Source organism: Mycotypha africana, assembly GCF_025528875.1.
Source record: "Mycotypha africana strain NRRL 2978 chromosome Unknown BDF20scaffold_2, whole genome shotgun sequence".
Lineage (NCBI taxonomy): Eukaryota > Fungi > Mucoromycota > Mucoromycetes > Mucorales > Mycotyphaceae > Mycotypha > Mycotypha africana.
In genome coordinates this window covers 2364853-2391344 of record NW_026515726.1, presented here as the reverse complement: position 1 = coordinate 2391344, position 26492 = coordinate 2364853, and the positions used below count along the sequence as shown (strand labels likewise).

General features: G+C 37.6%; 12 protein-coding genes across 12 annotated transcripts; 5 read left to right on the top strand and 7 right to left on the bottom strand.

Moving 5' to 3' along the window:
* Window positions 1-807: 807 nt before the first annotated feature.
* Window positions 808-2839, top strand: BDF20DRAFT_815316 (major facilitator superfamily domain-containing protein; the record flags this gene model as incomplete). Its single annotated transcript, XM_053077071.1, has 7 exons — window positions 808-990; window positions 1078-1138; window positions 1233-1523; window positions 1823-2025; window positions 2089-2174; window positions 2268-2697; window positions 2792-2839. The coding sequence occupies 7 exons, from the start codon at window positions 808-810 to the stop codon at window positions 2837-2839; spliced, it is 1302 nt and encodes a 433-aa protein (XP_052939512.1).
* A 1012-nt stretch (window positions 2840-3851) lies between these two features.
* Window positions 3852-4772, top strand: BDF20DRAFT_307836 (uncharacterized protein). Its single transcript, XM_053075171.1, has 3 exons — window positions 3852-4019; window positions 4146-4556; window positions 4677-4772. Exons 1-3 carry the CDS (start codon window positions 3962-3964, stop codon window positions 4730-4732), a joined length of 525 nt encoding a protein of 174 aa, XP_052939511.1. The 5' UTR covers window positions 3852-3961; the 3' UTR covers window positions 4733-4772.
* Window positions 4773-7399: 2627 nt separating this feature from the next.
* BDF20DRAFT_970239 (WD40-repeat-containing domain protein) lies at window positions 7400-9341 on the bottom strand (the record flags this gene model as incomplete). Its single annotated transcript, XM_053085011.1, has 5 exons — window positions 9205-9341; window positions 8990-9142; window positions 8693-8909; window positions 8463-8603; window positions 7400-8387 (listed from the first exon to the last, which is right to left on the bottom strand). Exons 1-5 carry the CDS (start codon window positions 9215-9217, stop codon window positions 7400-7402), a joined length of 1512 nt encoding a protein of 503 aa, XP_052939510.1. The 5' UTR covers window positions 9218-9341.
* Window positions 9342-10601: 1260 nt separating this feature from the next.
* On the bottom strand, window positions 10602-11432 carry BDF20DRAFT_815669 (uncharacterized protein; the record flags this gene model as incomplete). Its single annotated transcript, XM_053077103.1, has 3 exons — window positions 10602-10879; window positions 10956-11138; window positions 11237-11432. 3 exons carry the CDS (start codon window positions 11430-11432, stop codon window positions 10602-10604), a joined length of 657 nt encoding a protein of 218 aa, XP_052939509.1.
* Window positions 11433-13436: 2004 nt separating this feature from the next.
* Window positions 13437-15850, bottom strand: BDF20DRAFT_307138 (uncharacterized protein). Its single transcript, XM_053075169.1, has 5 exons — window positions 15682-15850; window positions 14800-15429; window positions 14680-14727; window positions 14430-14503; window positions 13437-14355 (listed from the first exon to the last, which is right to left on the bottom strand). Exons 1-5 carry the CDS (start codon window positions 15773-15775, stop codon window positions 13567-13569), a joined length of 1635 nt encoding a protein of 544 aa, XP_052939508.1. The 5' UTR covers window positions 15776-15850; the 3' UTR covers window positions 13437-13566.
* Window positions 15851-17219: 1369 nt separating this feature from the next.
* Window positions 17220-17479, bottom strand: BDF20DRAFT_854000 (uncharacterized protein; the record flags this gene model as incomplete). The annotated part of the gene is made up of 2 exons (XM_053080166.1): window positions 17420-17479; window positions 17220-17353 (listed from the first exon to the last, which is right to left on the bottom strand). Coding segments are annotated over exons 1-2 (157 nt in total), but the record flags the coding sequence as incomplete, so codon positions are not given.
* Window positions 17480-18570: 1091 nt separating this feature from the next.
* BDF20DRAFT_833015 (acyl-CoA N-acyltransferase) lies at window positions 18571-20504 on the top strand (the record flags this gene model as incomplete). Its single annotated transcript, XM_053078599.1, has 7 exons — window positions 18571-18856; window positions 18942-19066; window positions 19140-19231; window positions 19310-19426; window positions 19504-19674; window positions 19761-20256; window positions 20346-20504. 7 exons carry the CDS (start codon window positions 18571-18573, stop codon window positions 20502-20504), a joined length of 1446 nt encoding a protein of 481 aa, XP_052939506.1.
* Window positions 20505-20699: 195 nt separating this feature from the next.
* BDF20DRAFT_833014 (uncharacterized protein) lies at window positions 20700-21187 on the top strand (the record flags this gene model as incomplete). The annotated part of the gene is made up of 2 exons (XM_053078598.1): window positions 20700-20834; window positions 20915-21187. 2 exons carry the CDS (start codon window positions 20700-20702, stop codon window positions 21185-21187), a joined length of 408 nt encoding a protein of 135 aa, XP_052939505.1.
* A 575-nt stretch (window positions 21188-21762) lies between these two features.
* Window positions 21763-21981, bottom strand: BDF20DRAFT_790357 (uncharacterized protein; the record flags this gene model as incomplete). The annotated part of the gene is made up of 1 exon (XM_053076181.1): window positions 21763-21981. A coding segment is annotated over one exon (219 nt), but the record flags the coding sequence as incomplete, so codon positions are not given.
* A 1628-nt stretch (window positions 21982-23609) lies between these two features.
* BDF20DRAFT_306910 (uncharacterized protein) lies at window positions 23610-23949 on the top strand. Its single transcript, XM_053075168.1, has one exon. The coding sequence runs from the start codon at window positions 23660-23662 to the stop codon at window positions 23828-23830; it is 171 nt and encodes a 56-aa protein (XP_052939503.1). The 5' UTR covers window positions 23610-23659; the 3' UTR covers window positions 23831-23949.
* Window positions 23731-24922, bottom strand: BDF20DRAFT_853977 (uncharacterized protein). The gene is made up of 2 exons (XM_053080165.1): window positions 24554-24922; window positions 23731-24473 (listed from the first exon to the last, which is right to left on the bottom strand). The coding sequence occupies exons 1-2, from the start codon at window positions 24803-24805 to the stop codon at window positions 24069-24071; spliced, it is 657 nt and encodes a 218-aa protein (XP_052939502.1). The 5' UTR covers window positions 24806-24922; the 3' UTR covers window positions 23731-24068.
* Window position 24923: 1 nt separating this feature from the next.
* Window positions 24924-26060, bottom strand: BDF20DRAFT_853975 (uncharacterized protein). Its single transcript, XM_053080164.1, has 2 exons — window positions 25080-26060; window positions 24924-24972 (listed from the first exon to the last, which is right to left on the bottom strand). Exon 1 carries the CDS (start codon window positions 26000-26002, stop codon window positions 25292-25294), a length of 711 nt encoding a protein of 236 aa, XP_052939501.1. The 5' UTR covers window positions 26003-26060; the 3' UTR covers window positions 24924-24972; window positions 25080-25291.
* Window positions 26061-26492: the final 432 nt, after the last annotated feature.

Here is a 26492-nt window from a genome sequence, read left to right as displayed (position 1 = left end):
GAGTAACATAAAATAAAATATAGTATCCTAAAGCTATTTCAAATGGCTGTTTATTCGTTTTTGACTGAAAATACCTGAATTACTGCGAGACAGTTATTGAAATCAGGGAGGGAGATGGGGAGAGATATTACAAGGAAGGAAAAATCTGGCGCAGTAACCAATAAGCTTTTAATCACCGTGTTCAAATAAACGTAAATTAGGTAACAAGGAGCAGACACCATGATATGTGCATCCTCTATCAGCACAACGTCACCCAATACAAATCGAATCGTCTTTTCTAGTTTAAGAAAGATAAGATGGCCGGAATGACAGCTGGTGATTTGATTACAATCTGCACAGAATATAATACATGCAAAGCTATATGCACATACCTGAACATTCTTCTATGCACTGTTTGAATAATATGCAAGCAAGGCAATGAATTACTGATATTCACTGGTGGCAAGTGACTTACATTAAATCTGTTGTATGTACAATTCATTCATGGATCTTTTGATACTTCTTATTCACCTTTTTTCTTTATTATCATTTTTTTCTCCCTTTTGCTTCAGCAGTGGATTAAGTCCTTACACTCGTCGATAGTTTACCTTTACTTTGCACAGAGGAGCATTTCTATCGGTCAGAAAAAGTAACCAATCAATGAAAGAAATAAAGAATTCGTCCAAGGAAGGACCGGATGAACCGATAATTGGGACCGAAGCTATTAATAGCATCAAAAGTGTTACGAAGGATACTAGCTCTTCAAACTATGACTCTTTCCTTGAAATAGACGATGATGGGGAAAGAGATTTTTATGGTTCTATCGATATGGAAGAAGAAGAAGAAGCTAGAACAATTAGTACTTCCAAATTTAAGGATGATGGAGAAGAACAAGAAGTAGAGAAGGAAAAGATAACACCACTTCCAAAACTTCAGCTATTCATTATCTCAATAGTGTTGGTCTGTGAGCCACTAACATTTGCTGTACTGCTTCCCTTTATTTATTTTATGGTATGAAAATCATAGCTATATGGCGGCGGAAAATAATAAGAAAAGATCTCCTCCTGATCTGTATTAACATTTTCTACGTACATATAGCTGAAAGACTTTCATCTATCAGATGATGAGAAACAGATAGGCTCTTATGCAGGATGGATCAGTAAAGTATTTAAAATATTACTCATACTGCTCAACTTATTAAGCTCTATAGTTGCGTACGTATACATTTTTCGTTAACCATAATGGATTTTTAGCTTCCATGTTCTTTGTAGCTCAGTTCTGTACAGCCATCATTTGGGGAAAGATATCTGATAGGTATGGACGGCGAACGGTACTCTTGACCGGCCTCTTAGGTAATGCCATCTCGTCTTGTCTGTTTGGAATGAGTAAGAGTTTGTCATGGGCAATAGCGTCACGTACATTATGTGGTATAATGAATGGTAATGCAGGCGCTGCTCGTAGTATGGTTAATGAGATTACAGATAAAACAAACAAAGCCAAGGCATTTTCTTTATTTGGATTTTGCTGGGGCTTAGGTATGATAGGTAAGCATGAAAAAGAACAAAAATCAACGCGTATGGTGTTTGACTGAGAGTGTCTTCCCGTTCTTTTATTGAATTGTTACTATGCATAGCCGGTAAGTCCATTCATCAGTGTATAGCTGTTCATACAAAAACAAAAACGTATTAGTTCATGATATTCGACTTTAATTAACATTTAACTGATGAAATCACAACAGGTCCTGTGTTAGGTATGTTTATTTTATAGAGACTGGTAGAACAAAAAAAAAAAAAAGAAAACAATGAGAAACCTTTTAGACATAGTTAACATCTCTACATATTAGGTGGTTACCTCGTTAAACCAGCAGAACACTTTCCAATAATTTTTGGAAACAGTGAGTTCTTCAAAGCCTACCCTTATTCTTTACCATGCTTTGCAGCTTCCACTGCCTCGATATTTGGATTCAGCATAGGGTATTTTTTCCTTAAGGAGTCTAACCCTATAGTTATTGCTAAGAACCATAGTATTGAACGACAACAAAATTTAGTGGCAGATGAAGCAACATCACTTCTAGCCAAGAAACCACAAGCAAGTACCGTTACAGCCAAGAATCCTGATAAGTCTACTACTACGGAAAAGGCTGGTTCTCTTCGTGATGTCCCAAGCACATCCATTATTGTCATTAGTGGTTATTTGTATGTACATGTACCAAGAAAGCAGTAAAAAACAGCTGGTAAAGCAATAGCAACTATAAAAGTGCGATTAATTTATAATTTTTGTTTTAATAGTGTTTATGCCATACATTCCATGGTTTTCGATGAAGTTTTGCCACTCTACTTCACTGCTCCAAAATACGCAGGTGGACTAGGAATTAGCACGCAAGAATTTGCAGAGATCCTGTCATTTTTTGGTCTTGTGCAAATAGTGTCTCAGGTAGTCATATATCCTCGACTTACTCGTCACTTTGATATATTGTCGGTGACAAGATGGGCCTTCGTACTGATTGTGCCTGTCTATGTGCTTTTCCCTGAATTGACGTCGATACAAAATTGGTCTTTGAAAATCATCTCCCCATTCCTCAATTTTGGTAGTGCTATTAGTCGTGGTGTTGCTGAAAATTCTGGAGGCAACACCTTGACATTGGCCATTGGTTATGTGATTTTGCTGTCCATACGTTGCGTAACCACGGCATCTACTTTTACAGGATTCAATTTAATGGTAACTTGATTGCACGAGACTGCATAAGGAAAGGGATTGATAACATCTTCCATTAACATAACCCTCTCCCTCAATAAATTATCCATTTTCCTAGGTTAATATGTCGGCTCCATCTGAAATACTTGGTATTGTCAATGGGTGAGTCGGTTGAGGCTACGTCAATGTTAATGCAGCTGATAGATCCTTTAATAATGGCAAAATCTTTTCAATTAGGGTAAACATGGCAGTGACAGCACTGGCAAGAGCTTTTGGTAAGGTTTGATCCATAAATGCTTTAAGAATCAGAACCCAGTATTATTTACAATTTGCATTATACTTCGTTTTGAATTTTGAATGTATTTTTTCAGGTCCTACGTTTGGAGGTACAATTTGGTCTTATTCTCTGCAAGAAGGAAACAAATACCCTTTTGATCATCATTTGATATACTACCTGATTGCTTCTTTGGCAATAATCAATCTTGCGCATAGCTTTTTTATACCTCCTTCGGTGGCGTTAGGTGGCAAAAAGAGCAAACACGCTTAAATATGTCCGAAAAGAATTGATATTTTTACCTTTTTTTTACAAAAGAATCTCCTGACTACAATGTTCTCAACAATGTATTATATAACCGCATTATTTGAAAAAGAAGATACAGTTGGATTTTCTTCCAGGCAAATACCACAAAATAGAGTATAAATTGGACTTAAGAGGCAACTATTAGATTTGAGAGTTTATTTGTTTTGTTTCGTTCCTGATTTCTATTGATTTCTGCAATTTCAACTTTAAATGTAAATTTCTTATTTTTCGCCCTGTTTTAGTAGTTGAACGGAAGAGATTCAAGTACATAGACATCGAGTACTATCTCAACACGCGATAAATGCCCCGCCTAGGTGTTCATGATGCTTGATCTCCAGTCTTATGAGACTCTACACTTCAGGTAAGTTTTTACTATCTGTAAATTCTGTTTGGAATTCTGCATTGATGATAAGTTTGAGAAAAAAAGTTCGATTTGTCTTCTAGTTTGTCCTCTGTTCTTCGGGAATATTTTATTTTCTTTTTCAGAGCCTGTATTATAGCAAAGCATATCTAAAATCAGACTGGGTTTGAACGCCTCCGATCATTTTACCTATAAAAGGACAATTTTCTGTCTATTCTTTCTTTTTCTTTCTCTTAACTCTGTATCCTAAATTTTTCTGTGTCAAGCTGATTTTTTCTCTGTTTACATTTATTCACATATCTACGCCTTCTATAAATTACTCAATAAATAAACCAACAAATTAAACAATGTCAAGCTTCAATACTAAATATATCTTCTCCGGATCTCCTACAAGCCCCTCATTAGGTAAGCTATTGAACTATATATTTATGATGTATGCAACGTGATAGAATATATAATTTGTTACCTTGAATAGTATATAGTGGTACGTCTATTAACTTCGATTCATTTACTCTTCTACTTGAATATCAGGAGGTCGTTCTGCGGCTGCTCGACAGCGTTTGTCAAGCAAAATATCCGCCCCACGTCCGATGAACTTACCAAGCTTAAAAAGCGAAATTGGTTCCGGTACTGGGAAAACTTCCACATCTCCTGCAACTACGTATACATGGGGCATGTCCAAAGACACGAGCAAAGAAAATAACACTGATAAAAAGCCCTTAAATACTACCAGTAAAGCAGCACCTACCTCACCTGCAAATTCACCTACAGCATCAACCACGACAGCATCTCTTAAACAGACTGAGCCAGCCATTGCTACACCAGTAGCTACATCACCACCTCGTGCTTGGGGAACTGTACCTAAGGTGTCGACAGCCAAAGTACAAACATCATCATTAGACTTTCCAACAGCACAAGAAGCAGCTGCTTTTGAAAAATCCAGTAAGTCGTTTTATCATGCTAGATTTTTTTTGTACATTTATGCTGATTTTTGCTTTTCTTTCGCTCTTTTTTTTTTTTTGCTTTATATCATATCAATTTCTGTCGCATTCGTACTATTAGAAAAGAATACTTTGATGGTAAGTTTTTTATTGATAAGTTGTGTTTCGATAAAGTAAATTTAATACACGGATATTTTAACTACTCATTGATTGAATAGGATAACAAAAGTTATATCGAACTTATGGCATCCAGTCCTACCAAACTTCGTTGGGACGAGGTAAAATTTCGATTACAATTTAGACACTTGATACCGAACTCGGGTTCAATGCTATACTCAAATTCATAGTCTTTTGATCAATTGCATTAGATGGCTGATGATGAAGATAATTTCTCTGTTGACACTATTGTATTCGAGGATGGTACTGAATTCCATATTGACAACACTGACGCTGCGGATGCTGTTGATGATGAAAGTAGACTAAATGTTAATGAGCCCCCCACTCATTCAACACTCAAACCTTCTCCAACATCAGCACCGCCATCACCAATTGATCAAGAACCTGTATCTCCGAATGAACGTTTCGCTAATGATTACGATAGAAGCTATCCGCCACAATGGAAGCATTCGCCTGGTGATACTCATATTCAACGTACAAATCGATATAGTAATAACAGTAATGGAAGTGGCTTCAATGATAAACGCCGTAATAGTCAATACAATCGCAACAGCACTTACCGTGATAGTAGCAACGCATATCACTATAATAATAACAATCGACGATCCAGTTATAACAACATCCGCCGGCAGAGCAACGACAATTATTATAATCGTGCCCCATTATACCAACCAACAGCTGTTCTGAAGAGACCGTCACCGCCTGAAGCCAGGCGCCCATCCGCTTCAAGTAATAAATCTGATGATGGAATGGCGAATGCAATTGAACGGGCTAGGAAACGTAAAGAAATGCAGGAAGCAGAGTATATTGCCGCAGCAGAGCGTGCACGTCAGAAGGCCGCCGCTTTGGCTGCAGCTTTGGCTGCGAAGCAAAATGAAGAACATCCACAACAAGAGAGTTCAAACGATGAGCACTCGCAACGAAATCATATTGAAGAGGAGCGTTTGCAACAGGAGAGTTCACAGCCAGAACGTTTAGAAGAGGAGCGTTCGCAGCAGGAAAGTTTACCACCGGAGCGTTTAGAAGAGGACCGTCCGCAACAGGGAAGTTTACAGCCAGAATGTTTAGAAAAGGAGTGCTTACAAAAGGAGAGTATACAAGAGCCATGTCTGGAAGAAGAGCATTCACAAGGAAAGAATTTAAGCAAAGAGGAAGAAGCTAAAAGCGACACATTGGAAAAGAACGCTGAAGTGCTTAAAACAGATGCAGAAAAATGGGAGCAATATGTTCAGAATGTTAGAAATAACACTGCTGATATAACTAATACTGTAACATCCAATGATTGGAGCACTTTCGCAACACGATTAGAGAAGAAGACATTAGAAGAGAAGGCAGCAGTTGCTGAACAGCGACGTGAGAAAAGGCAGCGGGAGCTTTTAGAGGAAGAAAGTAGAGCACAACATCATAAGGGAAATCACGGACAAGCACAGCCTGAGGTTGAGGAATCAGCCGGCAGTCAATTGTTCGAGAAAGCTGAAAATCAAGAACCTATGAAAGAATCAATTAGTAAAAAACAGCATACGCTCAAAAATCCGACGGACAGTGATTTAGTATGCGTTACTACTAAAGATGACGCAATAAAACGACCTACACAACATAATTTTAAGAAAAACAAGGAATTAGCCAATGTTACCCAAGTTCTATCTAGACGATCATATATCACTGCTCTACTTCACGAAGCAAACGCCCCGATATTTCCTGAAGCTTTCGAGAAACTTGCTAAGAAACCTGCCAGTCTTTCGTTCATGGTGTCCCCGATGGAGGAAGATGATATTGAGCAATTTGCAGATACCAGTAAAAAGGTTGCCACAAATCCCTTTTTCCCAAAACTCATCTATCGACCCAGTGGTAAGTACTAGAAACACCCTTTTTTGGCTGAACAATAAAAACCGTTACTGAGTGTATCTTGTCCTGATTACTTTATTACTAGACGCTGATTCTCCGTTTTTGGGTATTTATCTTACGCCGATCACGCCAGTTCCTAATTGTAAAAAAGCTTTGGTTCCTTTGGCAAAAGATCAATATTTTAATATTCCATTATTCTTCTGATTTCTCGCCCCTTTATATTACGTAATTCCTTTACCTTTGAAATAGCCCATTTCCGTATTCCACTATTTTCAGTTCTGAAAACGTATATCTCTCACTTGCTTTGAAGTGCTTTTTCATGCTATTTATTAAACAGTTAGCTTCAAATACATATTGTATCAAATTATTGTTGCAGAAAGGAGAAGCACAATACAGGACGTGAATACTATCCCCGCTGCTCTTCGAGGATAAGAAAAAGTGCTGGTCTATACTATCGGTGATTACATCGAAAGCATATGCATACTGGTATGTATAGCTACACCCTGCAAGTTTTAGCCGGGTAGTGTACTTTGGATGGGCGGCACAACTTTCTTAGAACAAAAAAATTATACTTCTTTTAATGTATGCATCAAATCATTCATTTGCAAACTAATCGCATCGGAAAATAGTATGTTCATTGTTCGTCCAGATTTTGTTTAGTAACTTTTGACTTCCGCATTGATGTGCATTGAGTTTATTATTCTTCATTACACGCTTCGCTCAATTATAACAAAAAGCAGATCTTTATTTTAAAGTGACATTGCGTATATATCATATTATATAAATGCATAGACATGCTTAACCTAGTTAACTTTTTTCAATTCAATTTGATGCGCTATAATAGCGGACTGTACGATCTAAACTTGAAGTCATCAAACCTTGCGCAAGAGGTGACCAATGTAAGCCAGTAATATCTGCAGTATTATCCTGGAAAGCTGTGATAGCTGAGCCATCCTTAGCTTTGAACACACGAACATCATTACCACCTACAGCCAAATACTGACCATAGTCATCGAAGGCAAGTTTCGTAATCTTATAATTTTCGTCTAAAGTGAAAGTCTTTGTATTTGCTAATTTGCGAAGATCCCAAATCTTTACTAAATTATCCTCTGAGGCTGTGGCTAAGATATAACCATTTTCGGAGAAAGCAAGAGCTTTGATTTGACCAGTGTGATCACCAAAATTGGCTGCAACTGTTTGGGATTTGGCATCCCAAATCTGTACGACCGAGTTTGATGTACCAACACCAAGAAGCAAACCATCAGGATGAAATGAAATACAGGTGTAACTGCTGTCGCTGTCTTTACTGTAGGTTTCCACGATAGGTTTGGCATTTTCAAAGTCATAGAAAGACCATTTGCTATCTGTACCTGCGCTTACGAAATAGTCTCTGCTAGGATGTACATCAATGCCGACTACTTCACCTTGATGTGCTGTGATATTGTGTCCAAGTTTATACGTCTTCTTTTCATCCGGAATCCATACACGAACATGTTTATCAGCACTTGAACTCAAAAATATATCATTTGCTGCTTGTTGACCTCTGAATTTCACAGCTGTAATCTTCTTTGTATGACCACCAAGGTTGACCAAGACTTTCTCTTCTACCTTATCGTATATCTGAATATGTTTGTCATTACCGCCCGTCAGAATTAAGTTGCCAGTTACATTGACATCCAAAGCTGTAATTCCCGCTGGACGCGATGCATGAAGCGAAGGAATGGATAGAGATTGTTTATATTCTTTGACACTGTCAACTGTTGCGAATTCAACTGGAGGTTTCTTTTTATTACGACGCTGTCCGGAAAGCCTACAAGAAATGAATATTGGTTAGTTATAATCTCGGCCCTTAAGACACTGACTGAACTATTAAAGGAAGCTTTACTCTTGGCTTGTCTTGTTCATTTTTTCAACTACTTCTTCAGGTAGACCGCCAGCATCTACATCCATCGCTTCGGCAGAGGCAGGTTCTGCAGGGGCTGCAGGGGCTGAAGTACCCAAATGAGCCTGGATATTAGCCAATGCTCTACAAAATTCGAAAAAAAAAGACAATAAATAATTGGTAAAGAGCAACATCAAGGAGCCTTCTAATGGCAAACAAACTCCCAAACTTACTCTCTAGCGGCGTCACGTTCTTTTTTCAAGCGTGCAATTACTCTTGTTGCTGCGTCATTTTGGTATAAAGCATGAGAAAGTTCCTGACGAACTTGTTGATATTGTTGCTTTAGTGTAAAAGATTCAAGCATGACACTATCCCACTCATCTTGAAGAGCTGATAGAATGGAAGGAACTGAAGAAAACTTTGGCGGACGTGGTTTAACAGTCTCAGGAGCTAATGGGAGAAATGACGAACGCGTTATAAAAATATTTGGAAGAACAAGTTTCTTGATCGATCTGCATATCAAACTTTACTTGTTTTGATCTCAATTAGATCATCAGTTGTCATTTCTTCATTGTTGGTGGGATCTCTGCCATTGTCAGCAATATACTTTTCGATCAAATTTCGTTCGAAAATACATCCTGATTTTGTAGAAACAACTGGTTGTTTGGGTGCCTCACCGGAAACTGATGATTAAACAAGACGAATAAGTATTGAATAGGCAGCTGCATGATTTAACGAAACTTACTAGCACAAAACATGGTTAGTAATTATTTAGCTCCTAGGAAAATTGAAAGAAAAGAGGAAGCTACTATAGTCAAAAAACTTTCAGACTTCTTTTTGTGTGGCAACCGAACAAAAAGAGACAGCCAGAAAAAATGGATGACGTACGGAAAAACACGTGACTTTTCAAACTCGCCATAATGTCAGCAAGAAGTCACTTAATACTGTTTAAACATAGATTTTATTACATAATATTAATTTTTTAAAGCCCAATGGACACGAGATATTAAGCTTATCTAAATTGCCCGGGGCAGCTCCAAAGGCTGAAAAGAATCTAAAAGCCCCTTAGGGACTCAAGGGTAAAAAGGATTATGTACTAAAGGATTGTGGGAGGGGAAGAGAGTAACCAGTCGAGCAATAGGTGCCCTAACCGAGGAGTTGTGGCGGCTCTTGAGAGTGGTGTAAGTAGTCGAGTTCAAACAAAATGTGACAAAGTGCTGGCCATAGAAAATGCCAGTTTTGTATTTGGGATGGGTTGTTGATCGGATGTGTAGGAAGACGGTTGAGGACATAGGATATGGGATCACGGACTGACGTGGGGAGTCGTAGGCGGTGGTGCATGTTTAAACAGGAGATAGCGTGGGACTTTGTAAGTAATGACGAAGGATGTTTAAGGCAATAGGTTTTGATAGCCTCCAGGAAGCCAACCCAAACGCCATCGGATACATCGGCTGCGTTCATTAGTTAACATTGGACCATAAAGGATCGGGTCGATCATTAATCGAGAACGGCCTTGAGAGATCAGTTTGGAGTTGGGGCTGTTCGATTGTTGGATGTGAAGGAGGCTAGTACGGAAGTTAGCAATACAGCGTCGCAGAGCAGCTGATTAGATCTGAGCGGAGAAGAAGTGTAATCTTGCCAGGTCGGAGAACGAGCAAGCTTGCAATATAACGATTTACTCTGTTGCTGGCCTATATATGGGAGTAGTATCGAGATTAAAGTATCAGTAGGCAGTGAGGTAGAACGTAATAGGAACTTAGCTTGTAGGACGAAGGAGCTTTCTTTCATGGTGGACAGATTGGCAAGGTGGAGCATAAGTCGGGCAGACGATCTACTGGATCCACCAAAGATTCATCGAATACACTTGTTCTGGGAATTTTCGAACTGTTTATATTGCTTCGCGGTTAGGGGGCATAAATTTGTACGGTATCTCTACTTAAAATTCAGACGATGTTAGTTTTTTTTTTTGGATAAGTAGTTCTTGGTAATTTTTCAATAGATGTACATACAACGTAGCACGTGTCTTTTATTTTGGTATGATATGCGAGAATAGATCAAATTAGATTTACATAAATTAGCAAACGCACACAAATAGTAGCTGTCAAAAATGAGAGATTAAAGTAATATATAACGTAAATAAATCTAATTAGTAGAATCTTGTTTAACCACTTTAGACTCTTGCTTTGGTTGATCAGGCAGAGCAAGGATGGCAGACAATTGCGCGTCAGGGACATCTTTAGTTTTTTGGTTCTTGTCATCACCGACATAAATGGAAAGGCCCGCTGATGCCATCAACACTGCGATTGTCACTGCTTGTGCATACATACGCGCTTGTACAATCTTCTGTTGAGTTGTTAAGTATCTATTGGAGAAACTGTAACCCAGTGCACCAGCCATTGAAACAGCCCATGATAAACCTACTCATCATCATTACATTATAATTCCAATTGAATTTAACCCCCCGCTTATTTCCCCAGTTTGAGTCAAACTGCTTACCAATGAATGACCAACGATTATCGTTCAAATAACGCAAAGAACGATCAATTGTCGATAAATTTTCATCAGGTGTCCTTCGTCGTTCCAATTGCTCTACAAGTAGTTCGTCTGTATAACCAAGTACATTGTTCTCGTATGCAGTGACAGCTCTGTCGGATGCGAAGAGAAAGCCAGCGGTCGTTGCTATTCATTTAAATCATAGCGTGAGGTGATATTAACATCTCAACTTGCGTCAAAAGTTCATAATTGAAGCGTGTTCTCATTTGCATCAAGAAACTTACTCGAGGCTGCCATAATAGATTGCATAGGTCTACTTAAAGCTCTAAATTCGGCTGATTTACGAACAACGAGAGCAGTAGCTGCTGCACCAATACCTAAACCTATTAATGCGCCTTTGATACCGCTTTGATAGAAAATGCTATCTCTCGTCTTTTGTTGTTCTGGTGTCAATCCAACCTTGACCACTTTATTAGACATGATATTTATGTAAAGTATCCGAAAAAGAGGGATCGAAGCAGCAGGAAAAATCAACAATAGACGCAATTTATTTCTCCAAACCCCAGAAAATTTGTGTTCCCGTTTACGTCCGAGTCGGATTGAATTAGCCTCTGCATTCTATTTATGGATATGGTGGATAAAAGATTAAGGCATTCAATTTTCGTCTTGCAAGTACTGACATAGCTAATCCTTAATCTTATTATTCTGGAGATTACCGAAACAACAAGCTTAAGAAAGTAATGGTACAATTAGGGGTTCAGTTGCTCTACCATTCATCTCTGTCGCTGATTCTTATATGTGGAGAATTCCTGCATTTATACTTCTATAGCAGTTGTACATGCCATACTAAGTGGTACAAAAGTCAAAAAAGGATTCCTTTTTGCTCAATTACATTTTGTTTGGCCGTTGAAGCTTCTTGATTCTGTCATGTTTAATGCATAAAAGTACCAAAATGACCATTCTATGTACAGCCTTAAGCACCTAAAACTACATTTTGTCGCGTTCGCAGCTGACTTGAAAGCTCACAAACATATATTCAGATGAGTTACGACAATACAACATCTGTTAAGCATCACTGGTATCAATGGTAATTTCAAAGAGGCGATCGAAAACTTAAATTGGTAAATTTTATTTTGAGCTGACTATCGGCACATCACAATGGCGCACCATAATGATATCAGTTTGAACAACCACACGATGGTTGTCAACTTTATAGCATACTCTTTTGGATTGAATTCAATCAGCCTTTACGGAAAATAAATTGTCAAAACAGTATATTCTCAGCATGTATTGTTTCTATCGCTAATTCTTGCAGCCAACTGTTTGATTGAACACATCTTTAGCAAGAAGCAGGGTGAATTAGAGGTTGCATAAAATTCCTGCAATCGATTTTCCGTTTTGAAGAGCTGTCCATCAATGAGTGGTTTAATTACGTTTGCTTGAGTTGAAATATGCTGCTAAGGCTTTGTACTCAAGAAATAATTCCCTATGACCCAAAGTTCAATTGGTTTTTGTTGCTTGAGGCATATCGAAATAAAGTAAAAGCTGTAGCCTAGGATTTGAATTAGATGAAAAGTTAGCTGTAGGCGCTTTAAAAACCTTCGTAGCTACTTGTAACTTTTCAGAAAAATTACGATGTTTCATATTCAATTCCTGGTATATGCCAAATATGCTTTGTTGTTCTCTAAAAGGCCACCATCTAAATAAACTTTCGCATTTCACTCGAGCAATTTCAAACGTACACATAAGAGATTCGGAATGAATCTTAATAACGTTTCGAACCCATAAGCCCGTTGTAGTAGTTATAGCATTATGTTCAATATTTGTCGAGTCTCAGTTTGATTTAACTTCTGATTTGATTCTGCTGCCTGGTATGGATTCTCGGAACGTCATTTTGAGACAGCTGTTGGTATAAGAAATTATCCATTTTAATATCAGCAAAAATGCTCAACTCTAGCAGCCTGTTCATTCCCTGCATTTTCAAACCGACAGCAACTGTATATAGCTTAGCAATACTGAAGTTGTAGTCAAGAAACTGATTCCAATAGTACGCTAGAATCTCTAGGTTTGCACCTTTGTTTACGATACTGATTATCAACGGCAGTATAAGTTCGATTTTACAGAACAAAAGTACTATTTCAATATTAAGTACCTTGGCTACTTTTTTGAGTCAATAAAATATCCTGTATGTCAGATGGACGGAATATGAAGATGTAATACTAGAGTAAGTATTTAATAATGTGAAACAAGTAAGCTCGAATGATTGTTCATTGAATATATATTGTCAGGAAGTAGAAGCACTATGTTTAATGCATTTATACGGAAAAGTGTATTCGATCATTAAGCTTAAGTAGGATAGGTCTACAAACCAACGCATGCAAATACTTTTAATGCTCTACTCTTATTATAAGTAAAGAAACAGAAACTCATTGTATCATTCATAATGCAAAAGAATCTACGGAGAACACTGCATATAGGACTCGTGTATCTAAGAAGCAATTTATCAATCGCCAATTTTCAACAAATGATAGTATTGTACATTAGAACATCACCCACTAATTTATTCATTGCTGCCTCCAGATGAAGCAAATTGAAATAACCATATTTTTAAGCTTTAACCAAGAAGTTTCCGTTGTACTTCTTGTTGCTTCTCGATTTCAAGGCATTTTTCACATATGTGATGGCAGGTGCGAACAGGAAGATAACCAGATTTGAAATTCAGCTTTTTCCAATCCGAACCAGGATTGACGGGCTGACGGATAGGTTTGTAAATCGCATCCGAAGGGACAGCAGGTAAGCTTGCAGTTACACTATTGACGCTGCCAAATGAATATGAACGACTATATCCTTGGTATTGGTTATAACTGTTCATCTCATTTTCAGGGTTATTATACTGTGTGATGTCAGTTCTCACAAATGAATGATCAGGTATAATCGTTGAGTTTTCGCCTATCTCTCTGAGCATTTCAGGAGTGTATCTGATGGTCTTCTTACAAGTCTTGGCCTTTGCAACTTTATCAAGGGGTTGAAAGGGTACTTGAGGTTCGTCAGCAGCTTCATTAACGGGAGTAATAGCCACATCATTAGAGTCCCTAATAGAACTTTTTTCGAATATAGCAGCTCTATGGCTAACATCGTCATTTAAGATTATTTCTTCATTATCAGAAGTGGCATTCCAAGAAGGCCGATTGCAAGAAAGGAGTGTATTGTCAATTGTAGAAGCTCCATTAGCGGTTTCGGAGACATCCACAGATGTAGGCTTATTATTATTAACTGAGACTAAAAATTCTTCCTCTGTTGCGGTGGAAATGTGGACGTCTTCGGAATCACTGTTTACTTCTTCTTCGTTTTCCTCACCATCTGAGGAAAATAGTTTCAAATAATCTACCCAGCTAGCAGTAGCCTATAGTTATTATGTTGCAATAATGTAAACTCATGAATATTTGCAAGCATATACATGGACTTTTTCTTTCTGACCTTTTCTTGCACCGGTACTTCACAAGTTGAAAAACTCTTCCAGGACGTGATTGCAGTAGTTTCTCCACCTGGCTCTTTGGTAGTGTAATAAGTAGAAGAAATTGGATCAGTAGTAGCAAAAGAAAGCTCTGATACGAATTGATTAGGAGAGGAGACTACATCTACACAATAAAGTTATGATTTGCTTAATAAGTGGAGAACTGACTTTGGAATATTAACTCATAGTAAGCCTTAGTATAAGGTTATACACTACTGTTATGGGCCATTTGTGCTTGTTGTTGTCTAACAGGGCTACATGCTGGTTTTTCAGCTTTCCATTCTTCAGTATTATCATAAAGAGTATCAACATTTTTCCACTCTTCAGTATTACCTTGGGGAATATCAACTTCTTTAATTATGCAATCATTGACGGTTTGATTAACACTTTTCATTTGTTGGTTTTTTTGATGTTCATAAGAAGCACTTTTCAGATCCTGATTCTGCTGCGAGACCATCCCCATTGGGTATTTTTTATTCAACGTGTATAAATCGTAAGTTTTGGCTTGAGCCTTTGAAGGACCCAACTCTACAGATTGAGTGAGTTGGTCATCGCCAGATTTGTTTTGTTGCTGTTCATACTCTGTAATAGATACGGTAGCTTCACTACGGCAGCCAGCATTGAAAGGTCCAGTATGACATGATGCAGATGGTGATAAAGTACTAGAATTACGGTTATCGGAATAGTTGACAACATTAGGTGTAGCACCATTATTAGAGGACATGCCGTTATTAGACGGCAATTTCCGTTTCATGTCAAAAGTTGTGCTATGCCGTCTATCAATCTGCTTGTCTTTATTCTGTCCATAGCTTCCACGATTGTTATCATGTTCAACTCCCTCAACTGCGTATTTACTAGTGCTATGGAACTTTTGCTTTAACAACGCGAATAAATTGGTGGATTCGTCATCAGTTGTAGGTTGGTTTGTTATTGCAGTGGCATCGGTTGGGATAGGAAATATTGCTGCTCGGTCCGAGGGTTGATCATCAGAAAATGAAGTAAGTACAGTTTTGTGAGGCGGTTGCGTTACTAGAGACTCACTATCTTGCAAAGATTCGGCGAGACGTAGAGTAACTGTAGGTACTTTGGGCTCTTTTAAACAATGGCATCGAGAGAAGGTAGAATAGGTTTGAAAAGCGCAGTTATTTCAGTCATTTAAGTCCAATCTTAAGTATAGAGGCTCAAGGTTAACTTTTAAGGCAGTATATACTTTACCGTCTTTTACACCAGGTTGATTATGATCATTCATCAAAAGAATGTTGCTATCATTGTTGGACTTATCTGAGATCAAGCCTACATTAGAGAACATATTCAGAAGAAATAGAGTTGATAAAGTAGTAAAAGAAGAAAGAAAGTTGTTCAAAAAAGAAAAGAATAATTTTTTATGTAGCGGTTGATGTTAGTTCGTGTACCTTCACTTTTGTTATCATTATTATTGAGCGCGATGAAGGAGAGCGGATTTCTAACTGCCTCAGCTATTAAAAATGTAATGTTAGAAGTTGTGCCGTTTCGAACATTTAATCCTACACGACGGTGTGCTAAATACTAACTTGAACGTTGCTTGTGCTGTCCAAGAGCACGGAGACGTATCCAACAGGAGTCTTCCTTCAATCCATAGACTTTTATTCCGAAAAATCGTAGTTATAGGAGAACAAAGCGTATCATAGCAAATAAGATTAACGTAGTAGATATGATGCTTTGAATCACGATATTATACCTATTAATCTTGACGATGATGACGCTTCTGCTTCATTATGAATGCTGATATTCTCTGTCAGCAAGAAGTCGAAATTTATTCATGTCAATTTTCGTCGAAATAGAACGCCTCAAAGCAACTTACGTTTAACATATAATCAATATATCATTTCAGTTTCATACTAAGTCAGTATGCCTATCACGAAATGCAGTTAAACAACATTTTGGCGTCTTGAATGAGCTCTATACTAACCACTAATACCTTTATATAGTTTTTGATTGACTAATAGTAGGTTTACTGGACATGATATTTGTGAACGATATGAAGGAGAAAGAAGGAAAAAAGCCATGCATACAACTTGTAAGTTTTCCAATAGCATAGTGACCGCTGCCTAGTAGTATATCACTTCTTTATTGCTGCTGTAAAGCTGATATATCATTGATCAACATGTCGCTGTTTCTTAGTAATTCGATAGATTCTAAACATCATGATGCACATAGAAGCCCAAAGAATTCAAATTAAAAAAACAAAACAATATACTCTTTATCCAAGACCTTAATGGGATTCTACGCATTTTGTAAAAGTTTATTTGAAAGCTATCTCAAGTGACGATGAAATCACACAGTCTATATTGCCACAATTTGTGCCACTTGACGATAAGCGATTACTGTCTTCAAATCTTTTTTTGAAAGGAGTTTAAAAAACCATGCTGCTACGGTACTTAAACTAATATTTTAGATAAAATACATTTTTTTTTGGACAACTAATATTTTTATTTTAGACAAGTTGCAATTGTGTTGTCGACGAAAATATAAACCGTTCAAACAATGATTCAAATTCAAAAACTTGTCAGTAGTGCGGAAAAAAAACGGTACTATTCCTCACCTGTAATGATCTAAATCCTTAAAATATAAGGAAAACCGTGTTTATTACGGCGATACATTCTTCTTCTTCGCTGGCTTGAAAACGTCGGGTCTTCCCGCTCCAGACCAAACTGTTCGAGATATAGTCATCCTATTGATAGCGGCGTTAACGTCTCTCTGCCATAGCTTTAGACATTGCTTGCAATGAAGAACGCCGGTACCCTTGAATCCAGGAGTATCAACAATTTGCATATCATCATAGAAACAGAGGCTGCATGTTTTAGAGGTTTTGAATTCATCGATTGTGACAACAATCAATTGATCTGACCTTCAGCTTCACGTTTCTTCAGAGCTGCAAAAAGTTTACCGACAACACCTCTTCTTTGCCCTTTACTTGACTACATCTTTTCCAAACATTCCAGCACCAAACACAATCAGTGGTATCCTTCTAGGGGATTCCGAGTACTTATCAGCCTTCCACTTCTGAACGCATCGATTTATGTCCTGGTTGCTTGCATTTGGTACAACATGCATTGTCTTTATCTGGTTCCTTATTCTTCTCTTTCCTTGCTTTTTTTTTCTTTCTTGATTTCAAAGTTCTGTTTGCGTTTTCTGCCTTTCGAACCAACTATAGGTACATTAAAGTCTCTTATTATCGATAAATTTACCAACTTCAAAGCCACATGAGCTCCTTACCTTGATCTGCAGTTTCTGTCTTATACAATTCACATTTAAAGTATTGTTGGGTGTAATGATCCCCTTCACCGCAATCAATGCATGTTGCATCTAACAGTATACGATGATTAATCTATATGTATATATGATCAGGTGTATAGGCATTCAAAAGGCAAGTTACCATGAACAGCACTTGATGTTTTCTTTTCAAAAATTTGCTTTTTCTTTTCATAAATTATTGTTTTGAACATGGGTCATAGTATGTATCATAAAACGTGAAATAAAAGCGAAAGAGACAACCTTTGACTATAAAAGAGCAATATATTTTATAATGCTTATCTTTGAAAGTCACCCATGAACGCACACAAAAACATTGACAACAGATAATATAACCATCCTGTTCCGCTATGGTATCTGTTATACTATGGCTCTCAGCCCTCTATCAATGGTTTGATGTCAATCAATTTAAAGTTGACCTTTTTTGGAACTCTTGTCCAAAAAGGCACTAACGAATATCTGGTTGGTCTCGGAATACATCGTCATTGAATAAAAAAGTTGTCAATCCTATTGCAAGATAACGTCAATAAAACCATTTTTGGCGACTTTTTTACTGATAGAGACTCATTTCTTGGGCTCGATTGTTTGTCATCCTTAATGCTGCTTGGATGTCACTGAATAATTCAGTATCCAAATTGATATTCAAAATACTACGAGCTTTATTCAAAAATGTTCTTTAACAAATCTAAATTTAAATGTCTAATGTCTATTAAAAATTGTAAATCGTCTAAAATGTAAGCTAAAATACTGTATTGACGGTAACTTTTATTTTTGATCACTCTGCTCGACTTTTTGGCCTTCTATCAGCAAAGAATGAGTAACGGCAGAGAACCAACAGAGAAAGAAATTCAAGATCTTGCCAAGAAAGTTGACAAGCTTGTTTCCAGTAAAAAAGTCAAGCAACTCTTAAAGGACCCTCAATCGGTGGCAGCAAGCAGCAGCAGCGGCAATAAACCCAATGAAGTTGCTAAACTTGCACAATTGAAGCAAATGATGGAAAACCTTGCCCTTTTAGAGCAAGCAGGTAGAATTAAAACCACTGGCAGGAAAGATATTGGCGATCATCAATTTTGGAAGACGCAACCTGTTCCTAGACACGGTAAGTTTTAGAAACAAACCTTGCGAAAACTTCCAGCAGCAATCTGTTCGTCTGAACTGAGATCGCGTTATTTCTCCTTATAAAGATGAGGAAATAGTTGAAACTGGGGCAATCGAGCCTGACACACCAGAGGATCAAATCAGAAAAGAGCCTCTCCCTTTACCTAAAGAGTTTGAATGGTGTGAAATTGATATGCAAAATGAAGCAGAGGTAGAAAGGGCATTTGTTTGTTAGGCTTCGTACAATAGCAAAGCATGGAATTAACAAATTCTTTTTCTTATAGGTCAAAGATTTGTATGAATTATTGAATCTAAATTATGTTGAAGACGATGACGCCCAATTTCGGTTTGATTATCCTGCAGAGTTCTTGAAGTGGTAGGCTAATACAGCATCTTCAATGTAATGCCAGTAATTATGTTCAGAACGACTCACTTTCTTTATTCTTCATCTAAGGGCTTTATTACCTCCCCATTGGAGAAAATCATGGTTGGTGGGTGTCCGCGTTGCAGCCAATAAGAAGCTTGTTGCGTTTATCAGCGGTGTTCCTGTTACAATGAGAACATATGATGCGTACGTGTTTAAACCAAACTTAACCTTGTTATATTAAATTTACTCTCTAACTGTATACTTTCATTTAATATATGCAGCGTAAAGAAAATGACAGAGATCAACTTTTTATGCGTTCATAAAAAGCTCAGATCGAAAAGATTAGCACCTGTTCTTATCAAGGAAATTACTCGTAGAAGTCATATAGAGGGTATCTTCCAGGCTGTTTATACTGCTGGCGTCGTTCTTCCAAAGCCTGTTTCCACTTGCCGGTAAGTTATCACAATTGTAGAAAGCGGCTAAGTCAGGCGCTTAATCCTCACCCGCAACTCTTTCTTTCTTTTTATACGCTCCGTAGTTACTACCACAGATCCTTAAACCCCAAGAAATTGGTTGAATGCAATTTCTCTCGTGTTCCGCCAAGATCCACCTTATCTCGTATGATCAAGAATTATAAGTTACCTGAAAATACGAGCACAGCTGGTTTAAGAGAAATGCGTGAAGAGGATGTGCCTTGCGTTAGAGATTTGTTGAACAAATATTTGAAACGATTCGATATTGCACCTGTTTTTGAAACAGATGAAGACGTGAAGCATTGGATCTTGCCTCATGAAAAAGTCGTTTGGAGTTATGTAGTAGAGAATCCTGATACGAAGAAGATCACAGATATGTTCTCTTTCTATTCACTTCCTAGTACAGTGATTGGTAACCCGAAGCATTCAACTTTGAACGCTGCTTATATGTTCTACTATGCTATGGATTTAGACGATAATCTTGATGAAGAAGCAAAGAATAAATTCATTAAGAAGAGATTGAACGATTTAATTAATGATGCTTTGATTTTGGCCAAGAAAGTAAGTATACATATTGCTCTTGGGAACAATCCTTGATATACAGATAGAGCTAACAATATTTGCATCCTGTTAACTGCTTTTTTATGAAGGCGGATTTCGATGTAGTCAACACTCTCGATTTAATGGATAATGCCAAGTTTGTCGAGGAACAGAAATTCGGTAATGGCGATGGTTATCTAAACTACTATCTGTATAATTGGAAATGTCCCGACGTCACTAGAAACAAGGTTGGATTAGTGATGTTGTAGTGTAAATGTACACACCCGTATAATACTGTATAACAAGCAAATAAACAACTTTTCATAGAAATTAGGGTAATCTTTTCTTTCTATTTTTCTTTAAAAAGTCTACGTTACGTTTGTTTCTTTCTTGTCGTTTTTACTTGGCTTATTCTTTGTTTGTAGACTTTTTCAAACTGATTTACTTGATACCATTAAAACTGAATGCTTCTTACGCAATCATTTCAACCTGTCAAAGATCAACAAAAACCGAAGGTTACAGTTTCGAAATGTTGTCTTGTTAAAAGAGCAAAGCGATTCCTGGCCGACTTAAAATCAAGACGACGAGAAAGTGGAATGGTAACAATACCACAACAAATACAATATGAATATACAGCTTCATTTAACTTGCCATCAAAAATGAACTCTCATTATCCCAGCCTTGTACCCCCACAAACAATGGTATCGCACTTTCCGCACTATTATTATTCAACTGTTCCCATGCAACACACCATTACTGCTATGGTGAACTATCCGGTTTGTATACATATCTGTCGTTGCTCTTTACATGGTCATTTTTCCCCCGTATCCTTTTCACATTATTATTTCTGCAGCTGATTTATCGGATTGTCAACATCATAAATCATGAAGTCAATAGGGGTAAAGCCAGTGAGAGACAAGAACAACAGCAGCACTTATCGTATGATAGATGACTATTACGATCGACTCTGCACAGTTGTCATCCATCCATGTCAGACTTGGTTAAGGAAGGAAATGTCGATTGTTACGTCCTCACACGAAGCGTCAACTACTGCAATAATACTTAAGGAGCCATTGACTAGTAATTGTTCGGTATCTGCTCAAAATAGTTCCTGTGATTTGCTATTTGATAATGCGAAAAAAATTAAAATAGTTTGAGTACTTCTATGTGTATTTTACATATGTGTAACATTGAGGAACCTTACCCAAGTCAGTTTACTCAGTGTTCGTCCATCTGATGGTTTCTAAAAAAATCTTCACAAAATTCGCACAGCGAAAAAATACATATCAACATGTGATCATAAAAACGAACTAGAAGGCAAAACTTTGTAAGATTATGAATACAATGCAAGGATGTAAAAAGTGTTAATTGTTTATTGAGCAGAGATGAAGGTAGTATTGAAAGCGTATGATGGATGTACGGTATTTATAGACGTATACAAGTAAATATGAACGGGATATGGAGAAACCTTACAAAAAATGACAGGCTTAATTCAATTCAGTTCTGATAGTTATGCTTTTGCACATTATGTCTCGCTAAAGCATCTTTTCTACTGAAGGTAGATGAGCATTCAGCGCAAGCAAAAGCGCGTTCACCATTGTGAACTGTTGAAATGTGTCTGGACAAATCATGTTTACGGTCGAAAGTCTTATCACAAAGATGACAGGAAAAGCTCTTTGCCCTGTTTTTATTGTGCGTTTTAACGTGAGTACCAAGATTGTAACGACGGCTGAACATAGCACCACAAAGATGGCACTGAAAACGTCGTTCATTTTGATTGACCTTGTTTGCTTTTTTGCTAACGTTGAGAGTCTTTGTATTCAGCTTGATGCGTTTAAAAGGATTCTCAGCAGTTGCCTTAGTAGTTGTTTCATCTACTAATTTGCGCTTATTGTTAGCGGCGACAATATTGTCGACTTGTTGTTGATGTTCATTTTGAAAGTTGAAAATATCATTGTTTTCAAAAAAGAGACTATCAAAACAGTTATCAAACAAGTTACTGGCATCAAGCATAGGGTCTTGCTGCTGTTGCTGCTGTTGCAAGCTATGAATGGCATCATCCATAAGACCATGGAAATTTTGTTGATTGTTTTCGTCGGAAACCAAAGGAGGGAACAGGAAATCAGTAGATGCTGTCAAAGATCCTTGTAAAAGGTTTGAGAGTGTATTATCGGTCGTTGTGATTGGATCATTGTTTACTGTTGGTGTAGATGAAGGGTCTAACATCAGTTGAGCAGCAGGGCCATCTTGAATATTTCCAAATGTGCCAAAAAGATCAGAGGTAGCAGTTGAGAAGCTAGGCGTAGACGGCAGTTGACCAAACAAGTCGAGGGCACTAGCCGAAGTAGAGGATTCAGCAATGGAGTCCGTGGCAGGAGTAGCATGCCAGGACACATCATTTTTTAGATATTTGGCAACTTGAATATCGCTTTGAGTATCCATCTCAGGCCGTTGCAGCTGAAGGTCAGAAGATACAACTGCTATCTGCGGTGAGTAGTAAGGTGAAAGCTGCTGGAGCTGTTGTTGACTCGGCGTGAATAATGCTGGGGTAAATGGCGTATTCGTACACGAATCATCAAGAAGAGGGGTATCCATCACCAAAGGAGATTCTTCGTTATTGGCCATAACAACAGCGGCTGCTGCTGAAGTGATATCACCGAGCAAGTCAGATAGACTGGTAGAATTAGAAGATGTCTGCTTGATGGTTGAAGAAGATGAAGAATCTTGAACGGTTGAAGGAACTAAAAGATTTTGCATTAGGATAAGTTTGCATGCTTCAACAAACTCTGATGCATACGGGTATACAATATACTCACCATGAATGTTTTGCCATAATCCATTGAAATCAAATTCTTTAACGGGATGAGAAGATGAATTAGCAACGGAGGGATCAAACAAGAAATCTTGGAATTGCTGTAGGTTCAAGTTGGACTCAGAAGACATGGTTGGAACTGTAGCTATGGTAGTTTGAATCGTAGAAACTGTTTCTGACAAAATGTTCGAGACTTCTTCTCTAGGGTTGAATGGGTGATATAAAGAACTAGCGGATAGAACCTCCTCTGTGAGCAAAAATGCGTTAGATAATGAGGATAAGGGTTAGAAGGGTATAAAGGTGATTTGAAGTGTGAAATAAAAATGAAAGAGGGAAAGAATAGCTTTGCAAATCAGGGTTAGGTTTTAAAATGTGCGCGCAATTGCCGCAGCAAGTTTCTTTTTGCCTGTTTTGATAGAAGATGAAAATTTTTATGTAATGATTGTGAAACATGTACTAGACGGGCAATAAATAACAGATGGCTCTATGGGTTGCTCTCTTCTACAAAAGGCTTTTCTCTGTAAAAAAGTAGCACCAATTTTAGGATATAGAGTCTAACTCAGTTTTTGCACACATATTAATAATGAAAAGCTGTTAGAAGAATAGTCAAAGATGGCCCAAAGAGCAAACACATACTGCAAATTTAAAGCTCTCTATTCTAAGCTTTCTATCGTACAAATAAGGCAACTTGTGCGTTTGAAGAAGCTTTGCTTCCCAAAATTACTTTTTGGGGTTCTGAAAATCGGGCATACCCAATTTGCTACTACGAACCTTTCTTTTTAAGGCGGCAGATCAAAAGGAAAATACACATATTGGATCTGCAAAGATTTTGAAGAACCCTCCATAAGAAAACCCATCCAGCTTTAAGATATTTAAATGATTTAATATTATGACATATATATTTGATTTGACGATAGTAAGAGTTACATAAGAATTTATATATAATCCTTTCTATTATTTTACTACGATAGCAGGATCGATGGCTATTTACAATGACAAAAGAACATTGATTTTTACTGCGTTAATGCTTGGTTTTAACAGTATTTAAACGAGCTCGTATCGAATCGACTGGTATCTTATTCTTTATATCATTGCCTAACTGTGTCCATGTAATTTCGCCAGGAGCTGTAGATGTAGCCTTATTTGTGCTGGTTGAAGTCGATTGTGCTGCTCCTGAATTTACTCTGGTCAGGTATTCTGGTGACTGAACATAATCTTCGAGCACCTGATAATTGTAAGCATTTGCCTTATAGAACATATGGAAAAATCCGCCGGCAAAAGGAATCAAGCTGAATAAGAAGTCGATAGCAATATTAAGTAGCATATACATGAACAACCACAATGGAATGCCAAATGTTGTTGATAAGTAAATTTGATAGAATGAACACAAAGCGCCCATAGGTCCTCCTACAACTGGAATAAAGCCCTACCAGATTAAATAATTCGTGTCGCGAAGAATGAGTAAAGTTGCAGACAAGTATAAGCGTTATATACTTTTGTACATACTAGAAGGGAGTCAAGACCCAAAGGAATAGGAGAATGAGGGACTGCGTTATCTAACCACATAGAAAGTTTTTTGATCTTTTTCAAAAGCTTGGCTCTTTGACGATCGGTCATTGTCGTGGAAGGTAATGTTTGGTGCATATAAGGATAACGTTGGCTGTACTTTGAGAATTGGCTCGCGCTTTGAGATCGAACAGTGTCGGCAATCTCTGGCACGCGCATTTTTTGCGCTATTTTCGACTTTACGTAATTCATTTGGGTAGTGTATAAGTGCTCAAAAATAGAATGTCTTTATTTGAATGCTTTGGAAGAAAGACGAAGGTGGAAAACAAATAGATGGCTTGCATGATTTGCAATATATATGTACAAAATTGAACGAACGCCATTTTCCAATGTTTCGTTTGACATCACGATTATATACGGTAACTGTTCGAGATGATGTCATAGTGGCGTTACTTTCATTATTTTTGTATGTGTAATTGCAAAAAAGCTAATTCAGCAAAAGGGTCTGTTAACTACTATACCATAGAAAACTGCATTTTTTGTTCGATCCGAGCAGTAAATCTGCCACTGTCACACGTCACTTTCAAGTAAACGAAATTATATGAAAAGACGAAATTTTTTTTAATTTTACAATAAATTTACAAATGACAATGGATGCCTATAAAGGTTAGATATGAAAAGAATAAAAGAAGCCAGACATGTACGTATATAAACTTGACTTAGCGCTGTAAAAATAAACTAGAGTACCGCCCATTTCTTGACTGCGGAGGTGACATAGTTTTTAATTGTACATTTCTTCTCTACCGCATTCACTCTGTCAGGTATTATATCCTGTAATTCTTGATAAGCAGTAAATTGCAAAACAAAGAAATCCAATTGACAGCCATCAAAACTCCAGCCTTCATCGTCCACGCGAACGCAGCCATTGTGAATTTTACCATCAGGTAGCTTCAAGCCATCTAATTCTTTCACATATAGAGTGGTGCCTTTTTTAATATCATTCGCCGCGACACTCACCCAAGGTTGCAAACCATTGCCGTTAGAGCCTAAGCCATAAGGTGTTTTTGATCGGTCCAATTCCATGAACTTATCATTTCCACTGTCTAAGTTCACCAGTTTTCCAGACTTGAGTAAACCAGTACCTTCCATCTGGAATTTCTCATATGTAATTTTGGCTACTTTCTCAATAGTACGGCCTTTTTTATCCTTGAGACTTTTAGTTTTAGAGCCGGTGAGCGTAACACTTTTGCCATCATTGGTCATGTCTTTGTCGCCTTCTTTAGGTATCCAATATTGTGTTATTCTCGCCTTTTTGTAACAGCTGGAGATACCACGCTTGTCGAGAGGAGCAGCTGATACTGTTATAGAGCTTACTACTAGCAGTAGCAATAATAAGAGCGATAAAAACCTGATCATGCCGAAAGAAGAGATTTGCTTCATTGTATGCATATATGTAGATGATTTGTGTGTAAGATGTCGTGCAAATGTTGTGTATGTAACAGTTTTGTTATGGGTATGCTAATGATGAATATAGAGCCTGCTATGGTTGCTAAGTTGGGATGGTGCGATCAACGCTTTTCTTGATTTAGAATGAGTGCAAAAAAAAAAAAAGACAAAGATCGAAAGAAGTGTCCTTTTTTGTCTTTTGCAATGGAAGACTATTCTTGTGAAGGAAAGGAATTGACAACTTTCATTCTACATCTATTTATATGTGTTTTGGAACTGTCAGTAACGAGATCTCGGATAAAGGAGCTTGGTGAGAGACGAACTGCAATTGTAAAAGAGCTTCGATTCAGTGTAATACAAACGAGGCCCATTAATTGCAAATGGTGTGGATAAAGCTATCTGCATACATAAATTACAAACAGATCATCAGAAAATTTCCTGTTCTTTTTTATCTCCATGACCCTTTAATTAAGGTGTTAAGTAGCACGTAGCA